Source organism: Danio aesculapii, chromosome 12 (genome assembly GCF_903798145.1).
Source record: "Danio aesculapii chromosome 12, fDanAes4.1, whole genome shotgun sequence".
NCBI classification, from domain to species: Eukaryota; Metazoa; Chordata; class Actinopteri; order Cypriniformes; family Danionidae; genus Danio; species Danio aesculapii.
The window spans coordinates 43,031,820-43,042,036 of NC_079446.1; the positions used below are offsets into that span (position 1 = coordinate 43,031,820).

Here is a 10,217-nt window from a genome sequence, read left to right on the forward strand (position 1 = left end):
ATATTGTTTTCTATTGTTTAAAAATAGCTGTCTGCTGTCTGAGTTGAAGCAAGACACAACATGCAAAAGCACTGCACTGGTTATAGTTTGATCTTTATTTTGCCATGGTGCTTCCATAACATCATCCTTTGAAAGGTTAAAAATAAATGATGGATTCTTTTGTTGTTGTTTTTTACATTTCCGGTTTTCTCAGCAGCAGAGATCCTCATAGTTGAGTAAACTTGGAGAACAGTGAATGGGAGAGTACCACAATTTTTATTTTGCATTCCTGCACTCAAAAATAATGATTACTGCTGCTTGTTCAAACTACTGGTTTAAAACGAGCTGAAACAACACAATTCTTGTCATTTCTTTGAACATTTTTTTGTTTTCTATTCAGTCCGCATAAATTTGTAAACCATTAAGTTAACTTAAGTGTTTTGTGTAGGGACAACATTAGGGGTGTAACAGATCACAGTTGATCAGTGATTCGTATGGATCACAATCCATGGTTCGGAACACACAACCCGCGGATTAATGAATTTTCTTATTGGTAGATTAATTCTAAATTTGTAACGATCACAGAACGAGACCACCTCTCGCTGCATTCAAATCACATGTATGAAAGCACTTTCCTGTCAAATGTAATGATGATGAAAGAAGTTGTGGTAGGTTATTTGGGATATGGCTGGTTTCTTAGGTTATTAAAGGTGTTTTCTGTCACTGCACATTTAGCGTGCATTAATACACTCAGTGTAAGATGCACGATTAATCATTAAAAGATCAGGATCTCAACACCCACTCAACATAAATTATAAATGATGGTGATTTGCATGTTTAATAATCCTTCGAATCGCTGCATTCACATCTGAAAACGCAAAAATCAAGAAAGAGATCGAGTCTTTAGTCTTTTGAGTTACGAAATTATAAACAGTCGAATAACACAGATGTACTGGGATAACAGTTTAAAGTTTACATAAAAACCTTTAATGTTTATGGTAAAGATTAAAATCACCTTGGTATGCATTTATCAATGCTCAAATGAAAATTAAAGGAAGCAATTACATCATTTAACCAATAGGTGGCGTCAACCAGCCATCAAAATTAAGCCACAGAATAATTCTACAAAAATGATCATCTAGCAATGAAACATGACGTTTATGAGTGAATAACGGAATCATTTATTAAAATGAGACTAAAAATAAATATGGGTTGTACAAATTCTTATGTTAGATTTCTACATTTAGCGTCATCAGCAACATTAGCAGTAACAGTGAATTTTTCACAGTACAATTTTATTATTTTTATTCAGCTGATTATTTATTATTTCATTTTATCCTTAGTAAAATTACAGGTTCTAAGTTCTGTTTGTTAAAAGCAAAAGTGTCTTGCAGTACTGTTTCTGTAATAAATGTAAAGCGAATTACATCCGAAAATTGCTCTGATCCGTGACTAAGGCCCCGTTTACACTAATGCGCTTCCGTTTTAAAATGCATAAGTTTTGCTACGGTTACGCCGTCCGTCCACACTACGCCTGAGTTTTCGAGCGCCAAAAACGAAGCGTTTTGGAAACACCGAAGAGGCCGTTTTCATTCTAAAACGCTGCTGCTCAGTCTCAGTGTGGATGGGGGAAAACGGAGACATCTAAAAACAGAGGCGGGGCTGCAGATATTTGCCTCTCTGATTGGGGCTTTTCCTCAATATTAAGCAGCCTACACACGGTTCAGTCCTGCATCCTCTCCTTGTAAGTTCAGACTTTGCAAGTTTAATATGGAAAACAGACTCCCGAGGACATGTCAGCTAAATCTTCAAAGGGAACAGTGTACTTTATAACCATATTCACATCATCCTGGATACATACGTTGTTTCACTATCTTAACAATAAAATGAAAATATGATATAAGGAACTGATATTTTCATTTTGATATGAACAACTTAACAGACAGCAGAAATGTTGCGGCATCGTGCTGCATATACAAGCGACATCTTCACTGTATACATATTTATAACAAAACGGAGCCTATAACAATACTGCCTCCTTTCATTTTCATTGCAAATACGAAACATACCCTCTCTTTTGCTGAATATCAGTTTTAATAATCAATAATGGCCATTATAAAATGATAACGTACAATAAGTTTATATAATATAGGAAATAAAGGCAAACAATCAGTCAATATACAGAATGTACGTGGTTACATTAATTATTAACTTATTTTTGCGCTCAGCCAAAACACGTTACCTGAGAACGAGTAATAGATTCAAAAGATCAAAGTCGGGGAATATGTCGTTAGATATAGACAACAAGATGAATTAAATACCACGTTTGACAAATATAGTGTGATTGGATCCAACGGGAGATCCTTGATTAACAGTCCGACGAGCACAGCTCTCATCTGGGTAGATATGCTGCAGCGCATGCTAGAGTGTGTGTGTGTGTGTGGTCACGTGATGTGCGTTTTCAGCGGTCTAACGTAGACGGAGAGTTCAGAAACGCTGGGTGAAATGCTAGTGTGGACGCGGATCGTTTTCATTCTAAAACGCCATTTTAAAACGAAAACGCATTAGTGTAAAGGAGGCCTAAAAAAACATATTGTGATCCGTCCCTTGAGATTTGTGATGTTACACCACTAGACAACATGAAGGAATTGTGTTGGTCCAACTACCTGGTTTGGGGATTTGTAGCTCCCAGCATGTTTTGCGTGGGATTGAATTAAGAGAGGGAAATATTGACAATAAAAGTAATCTTATGCCGAGTTCAGACTGCATGATTTTCATAGTCGCGTCACAGATGTTTTCACACTGCATGTCTCTTCGGAGCATTTGGGCTGAATGTTTTGATGGCGTCTACTGAAACGAGGATGTTATAAAATACGTTTTATACCAAGCTATTACCGGAGAAATTCTGTGGTTTTATATTATGGATGGTGCCTGGGTCATTCCTCCGTTTCGATGCAAACCGTCAGTCAGCGAGTAAACAAACGTAATAAATGAAAATACATATGCCTATGCGTATAGACATATAATGTAATGCTGTACAGTAACATAGTTTGTTTGCTTTGATTGTCTATATTTTAATCATTTCGTGATGATGCGATGGTGCGCTTTATCTGCCCGATTCTGATTTGACTTTCTTCCCACTGAACTGGTCAGGTTGTGCTGTTTGATTCAAGGGACGTTCCAGGGCGGATTTTGCATGCTGCCCAGCAAACTACTGGCTCAACAGTGGAAACGCGATATGATTTCAGCCTCATGATTTCTCTTAAACCTTTTTTCTTTTTTGACCCAGTTGTGGTATTGCTCAGATGACAAACAGGCACGGGTGCTGCAGCCAAATTTCCACTAGTTTTTCCTCCATTTCTTGGGTCCAAATGGACTGAAAAGAAGCCCCTTTAACTTCTCCCCCAACCTCCCGCTGGCCTGCAGATACCCACACTAGCGGACCTGTCAGCGATCGGGGCTAAAATCAAGCAGCTTGAACTTGACATTAGGTGCTTAAGTTGATAGAAAGACTTGTTAAGAGTTTAATCTTCATTTTAGTTTGAATATTTAGAAGATTTTCATGCTTTAATGCTTTGAGTTTAGAGATTAGCACCTTACAGAAGCACCTTTGCTTTGGCTGTTGGCAGCTTAATTTGCAAAAATGCAGTTTGTTATTTTGCTTAGTGAGCGATAACTGTCCTAAAATTAGATCAGTCTCAATCAACTGTATATGTAACTCATGATTATGCTTAAAAATGTCTCTTTTAGGTAATTTAGGATAATTTCAAATAAAACTAAAGAGATTTCACCACATAATAGACATACATGATATTATCAGACTTTTGAGTTCAAGACAAATGAATATGCAAATGTATTTAAACTTTTATTTGATAAAATCATGTTGGACAAACTCAATTGATTTAATCGTGTAAATTGTTGTTTTTTTTTTTTGGTGCTCAACAAATTTATTGAATGGAAATCCTGCCCTCAATTAAATTAAGTTCATGAGTTATTGTTTTGAGTGTATTTGCTATTACTAATAAATGAATAACTCAATGACAGTGTTTTCACAACGTTAAGTATATATATATATATATATATATATATATATATATATATATATATATATATATATATATATATATATATATATATAAAATAATAATAAAAAAAGGCCAGTCAAATGAAGTGTCCCACCACCCTTAGACGCTGCATTAGAAACAACTCGCATACATAAGTGGAAATTAATTTTTGTATAACTGTTGGGTATTGCATGATAACTATTTTGAAGGTTTACTGCTGTTTGGAAAAGTTAAGGTTTAAAAACCACCAGAATTTTCTATTATACCATTACTACGATATACGTTTTTAGTTTTAATCAAAATATTTAACTGATATATTTAACTGCTTTTAGTTATCCATGTCTATTTGCAACTATTTTATAAATTTTTTTAGTGCAACAGTATCTTGAGCAGACCCTCTGTATCAAAAGCTACTGTTCCAAAATATTTTAAGTTTCTTAAAATAAAATATATTGTGTTCAATAGTGAGTAAAGTTGGTGTTTTTTACCCAGATATTTAAAAAGTACATATTTTAGAGCAGTAATCACAATACCGTGAAACTGTGATACTCATATCCCAAGGTTATCATATCATCACAATCTTATAGCAGCCCACGCCTAATAAATGTACATATGTTAAAAAAAGAAAATCGAAATATTCAAAACTTTAAAGGATTAAGATGCTGATGTCCATGAAACGTGTCATGACTGCCTTATAGAAAAGGATCTATTCAGTTTATATTATATAACCTTTGTCTTTATGTAACAATTAATTGCAATACACTTAAAAAAATCATTGCAACTCTAGTGAGAATTTGATTGAGTTATTCTTTTTTCTTAAATAAGCTTTTATTTTAATTTCACATAATCATGCACTTTAGTGCAACACAATTCCTGTTGCACTGTGGAAGCTCTGTCACGAAAACAAATTCCTCGTATGTGTGAACATACCTGGCAATAAAGCTCTTTCTGATTCTGATTTATTATTTATGCATGCATCAGTGCAATACGAAGGATCATTTGATTTACTTTAATCTTTTTAACCATCTACATTTAATCATTCAGTAGTTCATATGGCAAATCTATCATAATCATTTTGACACGCTCTCATTTTAGAGAATTTGACTGGACTACAATTTTGACACACCTTTGAGTGCAACATGAGTCAACAGCCCTTTTTTTTTAAAATATCTAAAATAAAGATTCACTCAACTTTTAGCTGAGCTATTATTTCATATCACACTTTTACGCATCTTATGTAGTGGGAAAAGATCAATAATAGCTCATAAATGTATATTTTATGACAATGACTTTCCAAGTATACATCATTCCTGACACTATTAGATTTAATGATTCAAATTCAGGTTAAGACCACATGCAGTCCATAATACGAAAGCCAACAATATTTTACAGTACTACAATGCAAGTTTCAAGCCCAAGAAGATGAGTTAAATATCTTCAATCCATATGCTATTTGAATAATAAATTTAAAAACGTAGAAACACTTTCTGATAAAAACAATTGCCATTTCCATGTAAGCCCTCAGCCTCCATCTCTTCACATAATACCCCATAATGCATGATTTTCCATCCAAGCCTCCTGTATTGCACAAATCCCTCATGCAAACTCACCCAGGGACGTTTAAACCCCAAATGCACTCCGTTATTTACCTTCTGCAACATCTTCATCTATGGCTCCTTTGACCTGGGAGAAGCACCACTGGAAATCATTGCCTCCACCAACCCCTGCAACAACAACAACAACACCAGTGCATTAAAATGCATGCTGTTCTCGGCTTGCAACGAGCATTTAAACACCCAGAGGTCGAGCCCTGCCCCGTGCGAGATAAAGCAGTGGCCGTGGGTTTGATTTGGTGTCAGTTAAGGGGGCTGGTTTGATGTTTAGGCCGCACTGCTGCCGCTTGCGCCCCCGCCTACCAACACAAACCCCCGCGCGGCGCCTTTACCTGCCATCATCGCCTGTTTCTGTGCCTCGAGCCTTCAGTGCGGCTTATCCTGGAGCTCCGGCGGCCGGACGGTGCGATCGAGCGCGGAATGAGAGCGAGTGGAGGCGCGCGGGATCGGCGCGAGCGGGATCTGCCCGTGATTTGGTTTCGATTCAAGATGGCGCACACTATCCGTCGACATGACACAGTGACGTCATTTAATCAAGCGCGCCCTGCGCTCGGCGCGTCCTCGCTGCGCACAGGTTTACGCAGACAGCGTGGGAGTTACGCAAACACCAAACGCCCTTGATTGTTATAGTACTCAGCACAATTGATCAATCCTTGTTTAATTTTTTATGGAAAAATAAGAAACACTATAATAGTAAATCTGTACACTATAAATCTGTAGTTTGAATAATTATGAAAATGGCGGTTTTAATTTCATCAGTTTTGCTACTCTTAATTATACGTTCAAATTTAGTTGGATTAATCAGCATCTTAAAAATCCTGCCTCTTTGTGGAATTTTATACTAAATTTATTTTTATCTAAATTAGGGTTGTGTAAATTTTTTGCTCCTGTGTAATTATAATCCTTCGAAAATTATCTTCGTTTCACAAACAATGTCTGTTATCATGGTCTTTAATATACAAGCACAACTTTTCCACAAATAATTATATAATTTGGCACAACAATGATTTACTCTACAAAAATAAGTCCATTTACTTTGATGATTGGGCAAAACATAACATAATTTATGCTAGACAGTTATTTAATAACAGATGAATGCCTTTTAAATATGAGGAATTTTTGTCCCATTATAAATATCCAATTACAGCTATAGAATTTGCTGTTGTTATTGAAGCGTTCCCTTCTGGCATTATTATGCTTAAAAAGGGATGGGACAATCAATCTCCCCAGGTTGTGCCACATCTAAATGTGCTAAAAACAGTTCTTGGTAAGTTACTATATACCACAAAGCCAAATAACAAAATATCCGCTATCTATTTCAGCATGAGAGAATGTCTTGTCCTAATGGTGTCTATTATTGGAACAGACATTTACAGTTGAAGTTATCATTAGCCCTCCTGAATTATTAGCCCCCCTGTTTATTTTTTTCCCCAACTTCTGTTAAACAGAGAGCAGATTTTTTTAACACATTTCTAAACATAATAGTTTTAATAACTCATCTCTAATAACTGATTTATTTTATCTCTGTCATGATGACAGTAAATAATATTTTGCTAGATATTTTTCAAGACACTTCTATACAGCTTAAAGTCACATTTAAAGGCTTAATTAGGTAAATTAGGTTAACTAGGCAGGTTAGGGTTATTAGGGAAGTTATTGTATAACAATGGTTTGTTCTGTAGACTATCAAAAAAATATATAGCTTAAAGGGGCTAATAATTTTGACCTTAAAAAAGTGTTTTTTTTTTTTTTTTATTAAAAACTGCTTTTATTTTAACCAAAATGAAACAAATAAGACTTTCTCCAGAAGAAAAAATATTATCAGACATACTGTGAAAATTTCCTTGCTCTGTTAAACATCATTTGGGAAATATATAAAAAATAAAAAATTTTAAAGGGGGCTAATAATTCTGACTTCAACTGTAGGTAATATTACCTGGAAAAAGAGTATGGACTTTACCTCAGAAATTCCTAATGTACAATAAAATTCATGAAGTGTCTTATAAAATAATACATAGGTGCTACCCTACAAAAGTTTTTTTACAAAGGTTTATTTATGAAAATTTTGATGTAAATTGCTCCTTCCGTGATCACCAAACTAACGATCTGTCTCACCTTTTTTGGAATTGTGAATATACCAAAACTGTTTGGAAAAATATATTAGGTATGTAATGGTATAATTCCTGATGTTATGTTAAAATATGAAAATGTTATTTTAGGATATAACCATAAATATGAACATTCAGATGTTTTTATTTATTTAATCTTATACTTTTGGCCAAATATTTATACACAAGTGTAAATTTTGTAAGCATAAACCTTTCTTGAAGATTTTACTTGAAGATCTAAATGTTTATATGTCTTTGATTTGTGAATCTTCATTCATTCATTCATTTTCTTTTTGGTTTAGTCCCTTTATTAATCTGGGGTCGCCACAGCTGAATGAACCACCAACTTATCCAGCATTTGTTTTACGCAGCGGATGCCCTTCCAGCTGCAACCCATCCATACACACTCATTCACATTCATACACTACGGACAATTTAGCCTACCCAAGCCTACCACATGTCTTTGGACTGTGGGGGAAACCGGAGCACCCGGAGGAAACCCACGCAAACGCAGGGAGAACATGCAAACTCCACACAGAAACTCCAACTGATCCAGCCGAGGCTCGAACCAGCGACCTTCTTGCTGTGAGGTGACAGCACTACCTACTGCGCCACTGCGTTGCCGATTTGTAAATCTACTAACAAGAAAGCTGTAAAAACTGTGAATCTGTTTAAAAGATACATTTCTGTTTTGCTCCCTGGCATATAATGGATTTAATGTAAATCTTTGTTATAAATAAATAAATAAATAAATAAATAAATAAATAAATAAATAAATAAATGATTAGATTAAATATAAATATTCAGTTGAAGTCATAATAGCCCCCCCCCCGTGTGTTTTTTCATTTTTAATGGAGAGAAGATCTTTTCAACACATTTCTAATCATAATAGTTTTAACAACTCATCTCTTATAACTGATTTATTTTATCTTTGCCATGATGACAGTAAATAATATTTGACTAGATATTTTTCAAGACACTTCTATACAGCTTAAAGTGAATTTTAAAGGCGTAACTAGGTTAATTAGGTTAACTAGGCAGGTTAGGGTAATTAGGCAAGTTGTTGTATAACGATGGTTTGTTCTGTAGACCAATCGAAAAAATATAGCTACAAGGGGCTAATAATATTGACCTTAAAATGGTTCATAAAAGCAAGTACAGTGATTGCAAGCCATTATTTATTATTTTGAAGTCAGAATTTAAGCTTTATATAAAAACTATCTATAATCTGATAAAATAAGAAAGCTGTTCAGTGTATTAATGTATGCACACATTTACATGTTTTATTTAAAAAAAAAAAAAGAACAAAGTGAAATAATACATACAAAGATCTGATAAGACTTTTCTTGATAAGGAAAAACAATAAATAAATAATAACTGGATAAGGGCTGCACGGTGGTGCAGTGGGTAGCACAATCACCTCATGGTGGAATGAACTCCCTAACTACATCAGAACAGCAGAGTCACTTGCTGTCTTCAAGAAACGACTAAAAACTCAACTGTTTAGTCTCCACTTTCCCTCCTAATCTGATCTGTAACTGCCTCTCTCTCAAAAAAAAAAAAAAAAATATATATATATATATATTTTAATGCTTTGCTTCTTAGACTTTACAGACCTGAAACTTGTCTATAGCACTTGCTCACTGCAGCTCTTATACTTGTGTAAATTGCTTCCTTGTCCTCATTTGTAAGTCGCTTTGGATAAAAGTGTCTGCTAAATGACTAAATGTAAATGTAGCAAGAAGGTCGCTGGTTTGAGCCTTGGCTGGGTCAGTTGGCATTTCTGTGTGGAGTTTGCATGTTCTCAGTGTTTGCGTGGGTTTCCTCCGGGTGCTCCGGTTTCCCCCACAAGTCCAAAAACATGCGCTATAAGTGAATTGAATAAGCTAAAATGTCTGTAGTGTATGTGTGTGAATGAGTGTGTATGGATGTTTCCCAGTGATGGGTTGCAGGTGGATGGGCATCCGCTGCATAAAACATATGATGGATAAGTTGGTGGTTCATTCTGCTGTGGCGACCCCAGATGAATAAAGGGACTAAGCCGAAAAGAAAATAATTGAATGAATAATTAGATAAATTAATAATTTACATAATCACAGAGTTCAGTTTTGATAGTACAGTGAGGAAGTATTTAACATTATTTTTGCCTATTGAGTTTGATTGCATTTTCCTTTTAAGCATAGACCTTTTAAATTTCCCTATTAGTTTTAGTTTGGGAGAAGTGTTACGCCTTTTTCAAGAGATCATTGGATTCCATACTGTATAAAAACATTTAGTGGATCCTCTAAGAGAGTATTTAATCTTCTTCTCTTTAAACTAAAGGTTGCCTGGTCTGATGAGTCTCAATTTCTGCTGCAATATTCGGATGGTAGGGTCAGAATTTGGCATCAACAACATGAAAGCATGAATCCATCCTGCCTTGCATCAATGGTTCAGACTGGTGGTGGTGGTGT

General features: G+C 35.1%; 1 protein-coding gene across 1 annotated transcript in view; it reads right to left on the minus strand.

Annotated features, from left to right (window-relative positions):
- The window catches only part of ppp2r2d (protein phosphatase 2, regulatory subunit B, delta), a 38,079-nt gene extending 31,910 nt beyond the window's left edge, over positions 1-6,169 (minus strand). The window contains exons 1-2 of the mRNA XM_056469174.1: positions 5,989-6,169; positions 5,693-5,767 (exon numbers count right to left, since the gene is read on the minus strand). Of these exons, the coding sequence (XP_056325149.1) occupies positions 5,693-5,767; positions 5,989-5,998 (85 nt within the window). The 5' untranslated portion in view covers positions 5,999-6,169. The remainder of the gene's footprint in view (positions 1-5,692; positions 5,768-5,988) is intronic.
- Between the last annotated feature and the right edge of the window lie 4,048 nt (positions 6,170-10,217).